Below are 18,401 nucleotides of genomic sequence, written 5' to 3' on the forward strand. Positions count from 1 at the left end.
TGAGAAAGAGATAACAGCTTTACCAAACACATTTAAAAGATTGGTACCCTAGTTCCCGGTGCCTGGAAACACTTCAGATAGCAAACAAAACTAAGAAAAAAAGTCCAGAAGTACTTCAAACCACAGGTCAATGCAAAATATTTTTGCTTTTTCAAGATGTGGAAAAAGAAGTCATTTCTTAGGATGTAAAAAACAGTTGGGAGCATATATTAAAGATCTGTTAAGTTTGCAGCATGCAAAATGAAACTATCACAGTAAACTGTTGACTGATGTGTATCTGACCCTAAATGTATTTAAGTAGACACTGCTAGTTAAATATCCTTGGGAAGTATATGAATTTCAGGAAATCTGTATTGTAAGTAAATTGGGAGTCAAACAGCAAGCACCATGTGGAAAACGTTAATGGCTTGTTTATTCCTTCTCTAGAAACAGTTTAACAATGTTTGTTAGTTGTTTCCCTGACAGTTCCTATAAAATCTGCAAGAAAATGGGGCATACACAGGAGTTATGCAGACGTACAAAAAAAAAAAAAAAAAAAGACTTTAAACACATAGGAGCTAAGAAGTTCTACTCATTGCTATATAAATCACAACATGAGGTCCACCCATAGAGCAGATTATACAACTGCTAATTATTAAGATGAAACATAACATTTACTCCTTTAAAATAGCTATGATACATCTTAGTCTTTGAATGCTTTTGAAAAAGAGAGAAACAGAACTAAAGGGAGAGGGGTGTTTATTCCCTCCTCTCTGGTTTCACAATACAATTTCTTTAAAGGGCAAAATTGCAGAAAATGATAGTGCTTCTGAAAGCATGTTTATGTAAAACATTTATATTCTGGACTTTATTTAAATGAAGTATTGTAACTACAAATGACAAATGCTGTCCTGTGTTATACATTCAGAGGACACATGTCCCTGGTAGAAAGGACTAAGAGATTCAACTACCTTGGTAATCTACGGGATTACTGTAGATCTTAAAAGCAGCAGTAAGCACCAGGCTGCAACAAAAGACGTCTAGATTTTGGACAACTGATAACTTCCATGATATGACTGTCCTAAAGGATTCCTGGTGCTACTGGAGAAAAGCTGCATCAAACCATTAGCCAATATTGGATGACAAATTAAGATGTTCTCATATGAGGCTGTTATTAAGTCTGAAAGAGGTACTAAAGAGCAGAATAATTGCTCCATCAACTTCTGCTACAGCAGAAAATCAGGCGTTTTTAGGAAAGGTTGGGATACTTACTTTTCCCAAAGCAATTAAAAATCAAAACTTTTATCAGACGTCGTGATTAAATCGATAGCTTTGGTAACAATGTATTTGTCATTTTTCTGGATCTTAATGCTAAAGTGTAAGGAATATTTAATACATATATTAAACAGTTTCAAACACTAATACTTCATTTCTAATGGATGTCTCCACTTAATGCTGCCAGTGATATTCAGAACGTTTCCAGGAGAAAAATGTTACTGTACATCTTGCATTTTTGTACCACATTAATAAATGTAATTATATGAAATTCAACTGTGGCAATGAAGTTTCATGCATTACGAGATTGCATTGACTGCAGAAATCACAAACAAATTGCCTGATTATCTGCCGGAGTATCTACCTATTATCACCATACTAACACTAATGCAGTACCTCTTAGCAGACTTATAGATGTAGTTTCATATCCCACCTGACAACATTACTTGGTTCTTCATTAAAAGGTGAAAAATACCCATAAGCTAAGAGAAAAATTCCTTCCTTAAAATCAAATGCCCAGCGCTCAGATTGAACCACGAGGGCATCCTTTACAAGTATTATCTTCCCAGAATAAGCTGTGATGTATGTGTTATTTATACGACCCTTACTCTTTCGAATTCCGTTATGACGCTCAATTCTACACATTGCTGTGCAAAACCACTATTTTTTGTTAACTTTATATAAATCATTTTAACTCCACCAAGGCTTTTGAGATCGAGGCGTACCTCTCCTATGTTGTTCATTATCCCTTAACACTCTTACGTGAGTGATTGCTTCTTGAAATTTAGTTGAGTTCACATTTCTGGGCTAAATTTTATGTCTGCAAAAAGCCTGTGGCTCTCATCGTGCTGTTACCCTCCTCTGCCCCTCTTCTGCTACATCGTTTGAGGAACCCGGTAATGAGACTTGAACACCGCATTCAAGGTGACAACTGCTGCAGTTTTCACTGCTTACAACAACACCGGAGACCTTTCCTGACTGATGACAATTCCACAGCGCTAGTTACTACATCTGAGTTGGCATAATTGTATGGCTCTTCATTTCTGAATTCGCTGTTTTTAACACTTTAAACGCCTTGCCACCGTGCCTCGTGTGCCATGCCTTCATTGCGGGTGCGTCTGTCGAGTCCTCCCGGAGTTAAACACCTCGACTGACGCATTTTACCTAATCGGGCACATACAACTTAGAATCTATTGCCGTAGACGATTCTCTGAATTCCTCTAAATAAAAAAATTAAGCCGATTTTTGACTAAATTGTAGGGGAAAACCCGCCTTGCGGGGCACCTGACGGCCCGCGGCTGAGCTCCACAAAATGGCCGCGCAGCAGCGGGTGCCCCCGACGGGAGCGGGGTGACGGGGTCGGGTCGGTCAGTGGCCGCTCCGGCTTTTAGGGGGACATGGGCACCTGGAAGGTGACCAGGACGTGGTGGCCCTGAAGTGGTTAGAGACACTGACATTAGGGGAAGGACGAGGGGCGCCAAGACAGCTATCCAGGGCCTGAGCCCCGGCCGTCAGGTGGAGGGAGCGCGGGGCACCACCACCGCCTCGCTCCCTCAGCTTCGCCTCCGCGGCCTCGAAGGGAAAAAGAGGCCGACCCTGAGCCAACCTACCCCGGGAGAAGCCCTGCACCCGGCAAAGGGCCCGTTCTGGGGTCGACTACGAGCCTACTTCTCCCCTTTGCCTCCCAGAGAGGCTGCAAAATGGCGGGGCACCGCCCGCCTGTCCCCGCCGCCTCCTCCCCTCAGCGCCGCCGCTGCGCGGCCCTCCTCGCCTCGGTGCGGGTGTCCCCCAAAAAATAACCCGTGAACGGCGAGCCGAGAGGGAAGGAGCAGCCTTCCCCTCCTCTCCGGGGAGCCACGAGCGGGTGAAAAGCGATGAGGATGCTCCACCTGCCGGGCAGAGCGAGCAGGCGGGCCGGGCGAGGCGGCTGCAAGGCCCCGGGCGTTTTCCTTGCAAACAAATAAAGGTTTTTTTTGGTGCCACGCATGATTCTGGCCCCACGGGTGGGGGAGCAGGTGTGTTGGAGGAGCCCCCGGCCCTGAAAACGTTGAAAACACAAGTTTACTTTTTTTTTTTTTTTTCTTTGTTTATAGTTCAGGCCCTTCCTGCAGACCGCCTGGTTCTGTTACCTCTTTCCCTGGTGCAATCTGTAGCAACTCTGGAAAAGTCAGCGACTTCACACCAGGTTGGGCAACTGGAGGATCTGAGCCAATGCCTAGTATCTGCTCGTGTTGGTGTTTTATACATTTATCTATCCTGTGCTTGGGGATGATTTCATGTTACGATTTTTCCTAGGTGCCCTCATGCTAGATGAGAGCAGGGCGCTCCGCTTTGCACCAAGCTAACCCCAGAGCAAGCCGAGCAGAGATCACATAAAGCCTTCTTCACGTCTACAGAGATGCAGCCCAGCCCTCCGAGGGATTGAAAACGCATTAAAGTGTCATTCTTCACATCCTGGAGCAGGGCTGGAAGGGGAAGCTGCTGGGGGACGCCACCAGCCCCGTCAGCTCCGATTCATGCCACCAGCTCCTGCCCTTGCTGACGGTCTCGCTGCTCGCCTAGAAGTTGCGCTAACAAAATTGTTTGCCTTTATTTATTGATGTACAGCATTACACGGCTAAAATGCACAGCCCAAGCTTGGAAGAGGCTAGAAGCTGATACTTGCCTCCGACCAACTGTAGTAGCTATGGGGTTGGGTTTTATTCCCTGTCACTAAGGCAGAGGGTGGATTTAAAGCTACCAATAAACGCAAGAAAATAAGCTAGATGGGAAAGGTGAGGAGGGTATAGTGTGGAGGGATGAAAAAAAAAAAAAAAAAAAAAAAAAAGACATCAGCAATGAGGATGAAAGAAGAAAAGAAAGGGCAGAGAAAATAGAAACAGGACAGAAGAGACAAACAGAAAACTGTTTCTGCCACCCGCAGCACGGGTGTCGGTCAGATGCGATGCTGCTTTCAGAAGAGTGAATTGAAGCAACAAAAATGCAGCTTCAAAGAGGAATAGCTGACCTACCTGGCTGCCGGTCAGAGCCGGAGGGGAATGAAAAGAGGGAGACACGTGAAAAGCAGCGTGTCCCTGTGGAAGCAGCCTCTGCGCTGTGCCCCCCTCCGCATCTCCCCGGTGTCCTGGAGGGGAGAGCAGCCTCCCTGCCTGGCTCCCAGGGACTCTTTAATTCCTGGATGCCCTTAGGGCCTCTGAAATCACTGTTTTGCAGCTCCCCCTTCACAAATCGTTAAATAAAGCCATCGAGAAATCTCTTCAAAGCTTCAATCTACCTTAAGCAAGTCTCTTAAAGACCCTTCCCTAAACGTCTAGGAAGAGGAGTTTAACACTGCGATGGTGTTCCTTAACACCTCTCCATGTCCCAGTGCCTTGAGCAACGATACCAAGAGAGGCTGAGGTTCCTACAGGTCCCACCCGAGCTCACCCGGAAGGGTGCCAGCCATTTCACCAGGCTTTGGATAAAGCCAGCGGGGACTTCCCGGTTAATTCCCTCTAAGGACTGTCAAGATCTGGTCCCCACTGGGGTTCTCCGGGGCTCCTGAGCTGCTTTAACCCATTTATTTATTACAAGGACGCCCGACCCGAGGCTGTCACTGTACATCCACCCAAAAACGGTTTCTGAAGGCTGCAGAAACGAGGGCTTTGTGTCCCGCTGGTTCCTCCTTGTTTGTTTTGCCTTGCTTCCCAACAGCATTCATTTAAAGAAACCCAAAGTCATAAACAACTACTTTCATTATCGACCGGCAAGCAGGAAGGACTCTTTCATAGTATCATCTCCAATCAATGCTGAATGGCTCGCGTTCCTCTGAAAAGAGATATGGTCAATGCGGGGCTCTGAAAGGGCTCCCAAACCAGCTCCCTCCCGCCTGGCAGACCACCAGGGCTTGTGACTCCCGTCGCGGAGAGCCCTAACACTGCCTCTCTGTGGCCCCGGCTCTTGTTTTTAGGGCTTCACATGCCCCTTGCATTTCGGCCAGCTCCCCTCAGCCTCCTCCAGCTGATGCAAAGGGCTAAGGACCCCCGGTCCTTCCCCGCAGGGAGGACAGGACACCCTGTCCCCGCGTCCCCATGAACGAGTCTGGGGACATCTCTATAGGGCCAGATGCCAGATCCCCCAAGAGGAAAGCAGAAGAGCGTCGTTTTCTTTCGCTTCTTGGGTCTCCCATGGTTTTCCTCCCGCAGAAGGAGACTGGTGGGTATCTGCGCTCCCACGGGGTGCCGGCAGGATTTTGGAAATGCCGAGGGGGAAGCAACCCAGGCAGGTGCTCCTGACCCTATTTCCGAGCCCGGGGTGCCAGAGCTGGAGCCGGAGCTGGACTGCCCGGGGCGTGCTGCTGCTGACAGAGCCCCCAAAGCTGCCGAGATGCTCCCTCGCCAAAAAACGGGGGACCCCAGCTCCCCCTCGAGCAGCCTCCATCCGCAGCGAGCATCCTCTGGGGTCCCAGATCAGCCCTGAGCCAGCTTTGCCCCATGTGCACAACTCCAGAAGACGTGTAGACACACATGTGGGCACCAAGCTGTCCCAGGGTCTCTCATCCTGGTCCCTCACGCTTCCCCAAACACCTGAATTGTCCCCACTGCTGTGTTCCGTTAAATAGGTGGTTTGGTGACAGCCCCCGTCCCCGTCCTGGGAGAACATGCGGTATTTGAAGGATTTTGTTTGCATTTCCAAAGACACGAAATATTTTTCCGCACGAGCACCTTCTTTTCGCAAAGGAGCTGTTCCTATGGGAAAAAAAGGTGTAAAAGAGGGAATGTTTTGGGGAGGAAATGTGTATGAGCAGAAACTTCCATATTTAATTGAGCATTTTCATTTTTGTTTCCTTTTCGTCGAATTTTCAGATAAAAACCTGACGGAAACCAGGAATTTTAAGCAGAATGAGGGTTTTAAGTGAATACACCCCAGATAAATAGGAGATTCGGTGCTGTGTGAATTTATATTCGGGTAGAGGCAGGGGGCAAACAAGTCCGGGTGCATCGGGGACCCTAAACCAGGCCCATAACCTCAAGAAAACTGAAGAGAGAGCTCGGATGTGGGAGATCCATCCTGCCTGCAGCCCTGGCCTTGGCCAGGGCCCTGTGCAAGGAGGGTCTTCACTCTCCAGTCTCCGAATAACTCCGGTTTTTGAGTTTCCAGTGTTTATTTCTAACGCGAAATACACTGCCTGTGGTCTGATGCTTCGTATTGTGGGGAACCCAAGTAATCCGCAGGACAAACTCTTGATCAATACGTGGTGAGAGTGAAAAGCGAGGGACCACCCCTGTCTGTCCGGCAGCATTTTAAGGGATTCTCCAGAGTTTCCGAAGGTTTTCGGAACTTTAAGCGAGGACCCAGCCTGCAAACTCTCTAACATTGAGCAAATTACGGCTTTAAACACAGCCCTTTTTAGGGAGAAACGGAAAGACTGGTAACCGCTTTCTCAACAATCCTGGCGCTCTTAACACTAAAAAATAAGAAAGGCGAGCACACGAAAACCAACGAAACCCGGGCGTTTCCCCCCACATCAGCCCAGCGGGAGCCCGAGAGACCCCCAGCCGGTCCCGCAGGGGCCAAGGGCTCCGGCCGAGCATCCCTGCTCCTCCGGGCCGGGGGGCAAAGCCACCAGGGATGCTCCCCGGATCCTGCCCGACCCGGAGCATCCCTCCGGTGCCGAGGCACAAAAACGCCGCCTGATTTCCCGGGGAGCCGCCCCAGGGGCTCTCAGCCAGCGCTGCAGACCCGGTGAGCATCACTTGGTGAACTGCCACAGCGAGCCCGCCGAGACCTCTAAAGTGGGGCTTCTCCTTCCCAGGGGTGGGATTTTTTTTTTTTATTTTTTTTTTTAATGCAATGCTTAACGCCAATCAAAGGCTTTAAAAAAAAAGTGTATTCGCACCTCGGCGGCGTTAGAAAACTCCTTCTGCAGAAAGGACCGCAGGGGACTGCGCTGCCGGGCTGGGGGGGGGCACAGCTCTGCCGCTCCCAGGGCTGGGATGCTCCGCGGTCCGCAGGCCAAAGGACGCTCCGTGCTGGGCTTTCGCTTAATCTTTATTTTTAATGTGCAATTTTATCCCTCAGCCTCCAGTGGGTCTCTCTCTGCGGGGATAACCCCGCACGGTACCTGTAGCGGGGGTCGGAGCCGTGCCTTAAATTAAGGTTGTTGGTGCTGGCTGTCAATGTCACGGACAGTACCCTTGGTATTTGGGGAAAATAAAACTACAGAAACACAGCGGGGACACCCCGGGGGATGCTGTTTGGGTGCTGGTGACACACAGCGAAGCCCCCCGCCGGCCAGGACCCCCCCCGGGCCGTGCCACTTCCCCAGTCCGGAGCTTTAGAGGGCGCAGAGCTGCAGGAGCTGGGCTGGTTTTCCCCCTCGGGTCACCTTTTAAATGGTGAAGGCAGGATTCCTAGGGATTTTTTTCAGTGTTGCCTTTCCTTTCTTTCACCCCCCCCGCCCTCGCAGCAGATCCTCCAGCGCTCCCCAGCCGGGCCGGTTCCTGGGGAACAAAGGCTGGGGACCGGGGGACAGCCCCTCGCCCCTGCGAGCCGCTCTCCCTCCTCTTAATGAGGATTCATTTCTTTAGCCTACAGTCCTGGCTTTCATTATGGAGCCTGTCTCGCTCTGTTCATGGTCATTAGGCTGCAGCCCAGTAACTCCCTTCGCCAGATCATGTGCACGATTTCAAAAAAAAAAAAAAAAAAAAAAAAAAAAAGGAAAAAAAGAAAAAAAGGGAAAAATAAATCCTACAGTAATATTAGTAATCATCACCCTCACACGGCCAGGAGGAATTAGGCACCCAGCAGCACAGCCTTTCCACCTTTCTACCTCCCGGCCAGGGGTTTTCTGCCCCGGCCCGGCCCGGAATGCTCGAGGGGGCGGCCGGGCGGGGGCAGCGGTCGCCCCGTCCCACCCGTTCCCTTGGGAAGCCCGATGCTCACACCGAGGAGCTTGGGGTTTTTATTTTTTTACCCTTGGTTATTTGGGACCTTTCACTGAGCTGCTCAAGTTACTCTTTTTCTTTTTTTCTCCCCCTCCTTTTTTTTTTTTTTTTTTTTTTTCCCCAGCGGAGAGGACATGGATGGGGTGGAAAGGGGACTCTCCATCACCCTTTGAACCTCAGCAATGTTTGCAGATATTTTCCCCTTCTCTGATTTTTTTTTTCTTTCCCCCCCTTTTCCCTAAGCGGAAACCTAACCTGGCTCTGTAAAGCGAAGCCGAAAAGTCCCCCTTTTTATTTATTTTTTTTCAAGTTTCTGCGGAGTGCCCCTGAACTAGTGAGTTTTGTCTGTGCTTTTCTGTCTCCCCGGCTCTGTCGGGTTTTATGAAAATGAGCAGTATTGAAAGCTTTTCCATCCCGCTAGCTGTGAGCCTCACATAAATGATGTAAATGGCTCGGAGGGTTTTTTTCAAGTGAACTGTGTAGATCTGTGAAAATAATATCAGGGTTTTCCGTCAGAATGAGCTTAGCACTGTACTGAGGCGTACCATAATCTGACCCGACACCTCCGACCATCTGCGCTATCTATCTGCCTTCTGATTTACCAAATCTTCACAAGCAAAAGACAAATTGTACTTGATACTAAAGAAAAGACGGCGAGCCCCAGCCCGGCTTCTTTCTGCGGAGAAATGATGGGAGAAAATATAAATCTGTTTAATTTCGGTCCGTGGGCAGCTAGCAAAGGGGCTTTCGGAAAGAAGGAAAGAAAGGGAAACAAAACCAACACGAATGGTAATAATAAAAATGAAGGACTGAGAGGGGGGGGAAGAGTCAACGGCGAGATATCAAATTAAGGAGGCATTTCTTTGACAAGTGCTCCAGAAAATAAATAAATAAATAAATAAATAAATAAATAAATAAAAGTGCATTGCAAAAGGCGGAGGAAAGAGCATATTGAGCTTAATTCAAAATACATGCTGCCTTTCCGAGCATGGCCCCTAATGTTCCCGGGAAGAAATTGCCACAGAGCCGCTATGTGCAGAATAAAGAGCGGCTTCTGCCTATTTGCTTTCCTCTCCCGGAGAACAACCGGGACCCTTCCCTTCCCGGCCCGGGATGCCAAAGAAACCCGCACGGAGGCTGCCTCCGAGGTGATCAATATTTCAAAAGATTCCCGAAATCTGCTTCGAGTCGCTGTCCTGACCTACAAATGACTTCTCACTCCCCGCCGCTGTTCTCGGCGGCTGGTCGGGGCCACTCAGCCGAGAACAATAAGGTTTTAAATGTTAGGGGGTGGGGGGGGCGAAATCATAAAGCTGTGGGAGAACAGAAAGGGGCGATGAATTCCTCGTCTCGCTTATAGGGAGACGGGGGGGAGTTTTCCCGTAAACCTCGGCTCTTCCCGGAGCCCTCTGTCTGCATCCATTGTCCCTGGCACTCCCCGCCGCACCGGTGCGACCCTAAAAGCCGATTTGGGTCCGGTTCCTCGGCCCTGCCTTCCCTCCCCGGTCCGACCCCACAGCGCCCCGAGCCCCGGGGGTCCCCACCGCCGACCCCTTTTGAGCCTCTCCCTCCGGTCGGGACGGGAAGGGCGGTGTGGGATGGGGGCTGCGGGACGGGGAGGACGGGGAGAGGGATGGGGACATGGGGAGAGGGATGGGGATGTAGGGAGAGATATGGGGACATGGGGAGAGGGATAGGGACACGGGGAGAAGGATGGGGATATGGGAAGAGGGATGGGGATATGGGGAGAGATATGGGGACATGGGGAGAGGGATGGGGATATGGAGAGAGGGATGGGGATATGGGGAGAGATATGGGGACATGGGGAGAGAGTAGGGGGATATAGGGAGAGGGATGGGGATATGGGGAGAGGGATGGGGATGTAGGGAGAGATATGGGGACATGGGGAGAGGGATAGGGACACGGGGAAAAGGATGGGGATATGGGAAGAGGGATGGGGATATGGGGAGAGGGATGGAGGCATGGGGAGAGGGATGGGGACACAGAGAGGGAGGGATGGGGTTATGGGGAGAGAGATGGGGATATAGGGAGAGATATGGGGACATGGGAAGAGGGATGGGGACCCGGGGAGAGGGATGGCGACATGGAGAGAGGGATGGGGAGTACATGGAGAGGGATGGTGCCCCGGGCAGCGGGTCGGGGCGCAGGGCAGCGGGACGGGGACCCTCTCCGGGCGGCCCGGGGCCCCGGTTGCCGTCGGTGCCGGGGAAGGAGGCGCCGGGGCCGGGCTGCCGGTGATTGGCAGCGCGGGGCCGTGAGTGGCAGCCCCGCCATGGAAACCCGGAGCCAATCTCCCGAGCCCGGCAGCGAATCAGCCGCTCCCGCAGCAGCGCGGCGGCGGCGTGGAGCTTTTGCTTGTGCCTTTTCTATTTTTTTTTTTTTTTTACCCTTTTCTCCTTTTTTTTTTTTTTTTTCTCCCCCTCTTTCCCATCCCTCCCCCCCCCCCCCCCTCCCTCCTCGCCCTCCCTCCTTCCCTCCCCCCTTCTTCTTTCTCCATCCTCCTCCTCCTCTCCCCAACCCACCGCCCCCCAGTCGCCGGAGCCGCCGAGCTCTCCCCATCTCCTCTCCCTTCTTTGCAGCTCCGCCGGCTCGGGAGAAAGCAGCGGAGGGGCGAGGGGAGGCCTCGCTGGGGCGGGGGGGGGCCGCCGGCCGCTTCCCCGCCGCGGGGCCGGTGCCCGGGGGGCGCCGGGGGTGCTCGGAGAGGGGAGAGGAGCGGGGAGCCCGGCGCCGCCTCCATGTTCCAGCTGCCCATCCTCAATTTCAGCCCGCAGCAGGTGGCCGGGGTATGCGAGACCCTGGAGGAGAGCGGGGACATCGAGCGCCTGGGGCGCTTCCTCTGGTCCCTGCCCGTGGCCCCCGCGGCTTGCGAGGCTCTCAACAAGAACGAGTCGGTGCTGAGAGCCCGGGCCATCGTGGCCTTCCACACGGGGAACTACCGGGAGCTCTACCACATCCTGGAGAACCACAAGTTCACCAAGGAGTCCCACGCCAAGCTGCAAGCCCTCTGGCTGGAAGCTCACTACCAGGAGGCGGAGAAGCTGCGGGGGCGACCCCTGGGGCCGGTGGACAAGTACCGGGTGAGGAAGAAGTTCCCCCTGCCCCGCACCATCTGGGACGGCGAGCAGAAGACGCATTGCTTCAAGGAGCGGACGAGGCATTTGCTGCGGGAGTGGTACCTGCAGGACCCTTACCCCAACCCCAGCAAAAAGCGGGAACTGGCTCAGGCCACGGGACTTACCCCCACGCAGGTGGGCAACTGGTTCAAAAACCGCAGGCAAAGGGACAGGGCGGCAGCCGCCAAGAACAGGTAGGTGCTGCCCGCCCCGTCGGGGCGCCCGGCCCCGAGCCCCCCGGGCTCGCTTCTCCGCCGGGGGCCCCGCCGTGATGCTGGAGTTTCTCCCGGGGAAAAGCAGCGAGCCAAGGCAGGAGCAGAGGGGGAAAAGCCTACGGGGTTGTCTGTTCTTTTATTTCCCTTTATTTTCATTTTCGTACTATTTTTTCATTTATTTTTATTTTTTATGATGGGACCCCCCCGGCTGGGGATGCTGCCGTGACCCCAGCAGAACCTGGAGGGAGGAAAAAGGGCCCTTCGCGGCTTCAAAACCCCCTTCAAAGTTTTCCCCGACCATACCGAGCCCAATTTCACGTAGGGCTGCGTGGGGCAGAGCCTGCAATGCCCTTCCCCGGCGCTCCGGCCCCACGTCCCTGCTCTCCCCCCTCTCTTGCACTAAGCCTCAGAGCGTGCCTTGGGTCACTTTTCTCTTTCTTTTCTATTTTTTCCCTTCCCTTAAAGAGCAAAACAGCTGCCCACAACGCCCGGCAGCGGCACAAGCAGCGCGGGGAGCAGATCCCCCGATATTTTGGAGCCCGGGGAGGGGTCCCACTGTCCCCGCAACCCCTGCCGGAGAGGGGACGGAGCCGTCTGACTGGGGAAACTGGGTTGAACTGGAGGTTGGGGGCGGCCTGGGGGGGAGCGGGGGCCGGGCGGTGATGCTGTGTGTGTGCCCCTTCCTTGCAGGCTACAGCAGCAGGTGCTAGCGCAGGGCTCGGGGCGCTCGCTGCAAGCGGAGGAGGAGAGCGGCGGGGAGGCGCTGGGGGCCCCCTCCAGCCCCGCCGCCAGCCTCTCCAGCAAAGCGGCCACCTCCGCCATCTCCATCACATCCAGCGACAGTGAATGTGACATCTGACGCCGACATCCACGACAAAGCCGGGGTGGGGGGGGAGAGCCGGCAGGTCGAGCTCTCCCCCCCCCCAACAACTCGGTGCCAGCCCGTGGGGGGCACGGAGCGCGGCCCCCGCAGCGGACTGCATTCAGCAAAAAAACCACACACACACACACACAAAAAAAAAGAAAAAACGGGATCAAAAGTCGTCGCCGCCTTTATTTCGAAGGATTCGCAGAGTTCATGCCTAAAAAAAAAAAAAAATAGAAATACATAAGTAAATAAATCACAAAACGTAAAAAAAAAAAAAATACAGAAAAAATAAGATAAAAAAAACGAATGCCAAGCTGCAAAATGTCCGAGCGCCTGCGCTTATCCCGCGGGGGTGCTTCATGGTGAAAAGACGCTGTTCTTTTGGTTGGGTTTCGCTTTACTTTAAAGGGTTTTTATATATATATATATATAATGTTTATTTACTTATTTAAGGGATTGCTATGGTAGATTTTTTTCTATTATTATTATTATTAATTATTATTATTTTTTGGCTTGTTCTCTATGTGCACAGGTGACTTGTAGAGCATGTGCAGGACGAAACTGTATGAAGCAGCCTAAAACCATAATAAAATATTTGGTGAACGACCCTCGGATCTGCTTTGAAATGACGGTGTCGGTCTCCAGCCCGCCGGTTTATGCGGAGCAGATCTCGGAGGCCACGAGCATTTCAGCATCAGCTCGGCAGGAACCGAAATAGCCGGGTGCTCGCCACCGGGGGTGATGTCCGTGCAAGGCAGGGGGCTTGGGGGGTCGGGGGGAGCCGGGAAGAGGCGATGGGAGCAGGGCTGGGGTTGCTGGAGGATGCGGGTGCCCAGGGAAGGGGAGGAGAATGGGGATGGAGAAGGCATCGCCGCGGTTTTTTGTATTCCAAGGGGTGAGATTTTGGGGAGAGTCGGCGGCGAATTGCCGGGGAGGGATGGGGGAAAAAATAATATATTAAAAAAAAAAAAAAAAGGGGGGGAAAAATAGGGGGAAAAAATGAAAAGAAAAAAAAAAAAAAAAAGAAAAAAGGGGGAAAAGGGGCAAGAAGCAGCTGGGTTCAGCCCAGCCGGGGACGCCAAGGAAAAGCCAGGTTTTCTCCCCGAGCCGGCAAAAGCAAAGGGAAGCCGGGGACTTACCGGGAAGGGCCGGATGGGGGGCGAGAGACCCCAAAAAACCCAGCCCGGCTCCGGGGCAGGGCTGTCCCCTCCGTCCTCCCCCCTCGCTTTGTTTCGCAGCGATTTTCCTGGAGGAGACCAAACGGCAGCTCGGAGGAGCAGGGCTAAGCTTTTTCTCCCGGCAGAAGGCTTTTCTCTTATACAATTTGACGTTGATCTTTAAAGCTCCTGAGCTGTGCTTTTTTTGGCTGCCGGGTCCAGGCGTTGTTCTCCCCCCCCCTCCTCCCCGTCCCCAGGGAGCTGCCTCCCCTCTAAGCCGATTGATGGGTCCGGGGCTGCTGCAGCTTTCTGTGGGGCAGAGGTTTGCGAGGTGGGTTTTTTAGGGTTGTTTTCAAGGAGCTGGTGCCCCTGTTGGGTTTCTTTGCGGTGGCTGGAGAGGGCAAATCGTGGTGCAGTAAATCCCGAATTTTTGGGAGGGGGAACAGAGATGGGGCTTCCCCACCTGAAAGAGGTCGGAGCCCTGCTTGCAGCCCAGCACGGGCTCTGTCGGCCCGAAGAAAAAACCCTAAAAGCCACCGGTTTGTCCCCAGCACACCGCGCTGGGATGCTCGGACCTAGGCACCCAGTTTGGGGCCGGATTTTGGGAACGGGCGACACTTTCCACCGAGGAGTTTTTTGGAAAAAAAAAAAAAAAAGTAAAAAATACGATTTTTTTTTTTTCTCCCACCAGAAAAGGGAATGTGCTCAAATGCGCCCTATTATTTCATTTCTTTCCCGGAGACGGGTGCAGCGCGTCGAGATTTCTCCACGGGCTTTGCGGGCTTAGCGTTTAGGAATTAAAGCCCCGGGAAAGACAAGTGCAGAGGCAGACAAATACACGAACGAGGGGTTTTCACCTAAAAAAAAAAAAATAAAAAAAAAAAAAATGGGACTGGGGCAAGGGGGGGGGGCGTATATTCGGAATTTCGACGGAGGCTTCGGGCGCTGCGAGCGCTGCCGTTTGGCATCTCCGCCGCAACCTGCGGAGGAAAACTCGGGTTTGGTTTTCCCCTCTGCCCCTTTCCCTTCCCACCCTGGAAGGGAATGCCCTTCCCCTGGCGTTTTTTCATCCGTTTTTCTTGTTTAATAAGGTCGGCCCCAGCCGTCGCCCTCCCGAGCTTTCGGCTGTTTTAAAAATCATAATAATCATCATCGGGGGCAAGGCAGGGGGAGCCTGTATTTACATTAAACAAAACGCTCGGCACAGGGGCGCTAAAAAGTCTGCCTCGACCCCTCTCTCTCCGGTTTGACAAAGAAGGAAAATATTGTATCAGAAGTGAAGTGAATGGGGAGGGCGGGGAAGAGAAACAGCTTTTCCTCTATTCAGCTGGGGAGGGGGGGGAGAGAAATGTTTGAATATTTCCGTTTCTTTTGAGAAACGGGGCAGCCCCGGGCAGGGCTGAATGGGAAAGTCTTGTAAGCGGGCTGGGAGGCTGTCAAACTGCTCAGGGTAATCACTGCTAATGAAGGGGGCTCCAGCCCTCCCTGGGACAAAGGATGCTTACGAGTGCTCGCCGGGGCTGAATAGCTAATAAGTTTGCGAGGGGGGAAAAAGGAGTGAGCTGTCCGCAAATTGATTTTGCAAGAGGAAAAAAAAAAAAAAAAAAGAGGAAAGCAAAAGGCTCGCAGGTTGGGGCGAGCCTGGCCCCGGTGCAGCTGGGGACAGAAGGCCCACTTAGCCCGGGTGCTTTGTCCCAGCCTGGAGCTCCAGAGGAGGGCTGCTGGGCTGCTGCTGCTTGGAAGCAGGCTTGGAGGGAGGGCTGGGGGCTGCAGGAGCCTCGGGAAGGCCACACCGGCCTTGGCAGGCCGGGAGCTGTGCCCCAGCTGCTGCCTGGCCCTGGCGATGCTCCCCGCACGCCCAGCTCCGTGCTCCAGTTTGCACCAGTGCCGCTGAACACCATCCCTCGGTGACCTGGCTGCCCCTCACCTGAGTGTGGCGTTCCCTTGGGAGGGCAAAAAGTGGGGGTGTCTGGAGATCTGTGCAATGTTTGGCCCTCACCAGCATCCTGCTTGGCTGCTAGGATTTGGCCTGCTGGCCTGGGAGCTGGCTGGTGCTGGGGGTTGGAAAGGAGGCAAGGAGCTGGTGCAGCTTGTGGCGGGGGGAAGCACGAGAGCTGGTTGTGTTTTGGTCCTTTCATGCATCCAATTAAAGACTCGTGAGGATCAGACTCCATCTCAGCTCCAGATACCCCTGGCTGATGTGGGGGCAATACCATGGAAGAACACATCACACCCCCCGGTGATGTCTGCACCCTCCCACAGCAATGCCTTGTGTTGGCTTTTTTATATTTTCATTCTTTATTTCTCCTCCAGAGGATCCAAACGCCTTTGCCAGAGGGGAAGATGGAGGGTGGGAGGGCACAAAGGGCACCGTGCATGGCCTGGGCCTGATCTCTCCCCGTCCTCTCCGCAAGGAGCCCCAATTCTGGGCTGACCTCGCTGTGCCTGCCCCGGAGGGGGGGTGAGACCTGGCTGGGAATTGAGGGAAGGAACAAGTCGTGTCAGATCCCCTGAGGGATAGAGCACTTTGCACTCTCTCGTCCTCTATTCTCAACATGGGGGTGACGGATAAAGCCCTTGGAGTTTTGTTTCCTTCTCTTTCAGGACAGGCTGCAAGGCTCCCAGCACAAGTCCAGGGAATGGCTCCCCTGCCTTCACCATTTGCTACATTCAGCCCAAGCCCTGCCGAAATGTAGAAATTCCCTGGGGAGCCCATTTTAACCCTGCTGCCTTCTGATCTGCAGCACAGACCCCTCCAGCACACACCTTCCCTGCAAGAAAAATGGTTTGGAGGGCAGTTCCCAGCTTCAAAGGTCACAAAAGCAAATAAATCCATGTTTTTGTTCCCTCTGGCTTCTCCCAGAGGCCGGGCAGAGGCACAGTGACACCATGACTTGTGCTTCATGCCTTGTCCCCTCACACCCCGCAGAGGAGGGCCTGGTGCCACCCTCCTTGGGGTCAGCCCTGGGGCCTCAGCCCATCTCTCTTGGGCCGCTTCTCTCCCAGGAAGCCTCAAAATGGTGCCAACCATTTTGAGGCTTCAAACCCCCCAAACTCCTCTTGTAGCCTCTTGGTTCAGCACAGGGAGGTCTCTCTGCCCAAATACACCTTCAGCCAGCATGGACTCCCCCTTGGAAAACATCTAGCAGGGTTTTAGCTCAGAGTAGTCACAGTAGAGACACATTATGGACATGGCAACATGTCTGTGTCATTAAATGTCACATCCTGGTGGTGCTGCCCACTGGCAGGGATGGTCTGCTCCATGCTCTTCAGCCCTCTTACCCCCCCAGACAGGTGGCGGTGTTCAAAGATCAGACAGTAGACGATCTGCAGCAAGGGAGGTTGTCATAATCCAGTGGCAGGAGCAGAAAGAGAGTGTATATTTGCCCTGAGTGCCCACGTCTCATCTTCAGCAGCCTCAGAAGTTCAGCCCCTTGGAAAAGTTCACCTGGGCTAAATGCAGATTTCCAAGGGGTCCTGCAGGAGATACACGACCTGTGATGCCCATGGTTTGGGGGCTTTGCTAGGAAGAACATGGGGTTTTGTGCCAGCACTACATCTTCTTTTGCAAGACCCGCTGTCTGTGATGGAGAACCCTACAATGGGAGAGCAGGACATGGTTTTTCTTTTGGCTCGAAAACTTTTGCTTTCAATGACCATTAGTGGCTCCACTCAGAACAAAAACATCCCATTTCTCCTAATTTTGCCTGGTTGGGCTACCTATTGAAACCCATGTGCTTCTGCAGAGGCAATTCTTGAAATGTTTTCCGACCACAGAGGTGCAATGCCGAGGTATCAAGGCCAGAACGACAGCCCTCCTTCTGCAACATCGTACTGGAGGATAATTCCCCATTAAATGTGCAGTGAAGGCAGCCACACGTAGGGACGCACAGCCACTGTGTTTTCAGACACTTCAAAGAAACACAAGGACATGGAACTGCTCTTCTGGGAGCAAATTGCTGCGTCTGTAAGCTGAAAAACAAAAACAAAAAGAAAACAAGCTTTCTCGTAAACATCTCTATCAGGACTCCTGTACTGGAAACCGCTGTGCAGGCCGGGCAGGGTTTTTAAGTCAATTTGAAGGCTTTGTGGGTCATTCTTCAAAATTACCTTGGCTCACAATCACTTTCCCATGCGCTTTGTGCTCTCTGCTTCTCCATAAAGGCCAGCAGCTGCTGTGGGGACAGAGAGATGTCCCCAATGCCGACGTGGAGGAGGCCGATCTCAGGTTCATGGCACGATCAGTGGGGGCGAGGCCTTCCCGGGGTAGGTGACTCCGCACACCTAATCCCACCCGGGTGCAGTAATCCAGCCCCGTCAATCTGGCTCCGTTGCCCGAGGGACAATCCCAGCCTCCTCCCTCTCAATCCCCAGCGGTAGAGAAGACCCAGGAGGCTTTAACCGAGAGCAGCTCTCTAATCAAGTTCCCCGCCTGTGAGAGCTTGCTGTCTATTGACTGCAGGGGTAGGTGAGACTCCCGAGGCCAGAGTTGAGCTTCTGTGAGTATTGTTCCCTCTCTTCCCGTGGTCTTCTTTATCCCTTGACATCCTCGAGCGTTGAAGGAGCGATGCTAACCAGTTTGATTGTTGTGCTGGAGTATTTCCCAGCAGATTTGCTTGGCGGGTCACTCGTGGGTCAGAAGTACTTCAGGGCGTCGGTGGTGGGGTGTCTCCTGCGGGGAGAGGCTCTCGAAGCAATACCAGAATCACTCTGCTACTTGTCAGCACATAGTTCATGGCTCCTTCGCTGATCTGCTCGTCTCTTTCCAACTTCTTTAAGCTGTTGTTCTCAGTAATAAATAATATTTCACTTTATTGCTATGCAATGCTAATAAAAACTCCTATTGC

General features: G+C 52.8%; 1 protein-coding gene across 1 annotated transcript; it reads left to right on the forward strand.

The window, feature by feature from the left end:
- Nucleotides 1–10,936: 10,936 nt before the first annotated feature.
- SIX6 (SIX homeobox 6) lies at nucleotides 10,937–12,388 on the forward strand (the record flags this gene model as incomplete). Its single annotated transcript, XM_082762717.1, has 2 exons — nucleotides 10,937–11,508; nucleotides 12,220–12,388. 2 exons carry the CDS (start codon nucleotides 10,937–10,939, stop codon nucleotides 12,386–12,388), a joined length of 741 nt encoding a protein of 246 aa, XP_082618843.1.
- Nucleotides 12,389–18,401: the final 6,013 nt, after the last annotated feature.

Source organism: Aythya marila (assembly GCF_965140915.1).
Source record: "Aythya marila genome assembly, chromosome: 5".
Taxonomy (NCBI): Eukaryota; Metazoa; Chordata; class Aves; order Anseriformes; family Anatidae; genus Aythya; species Aythya marila.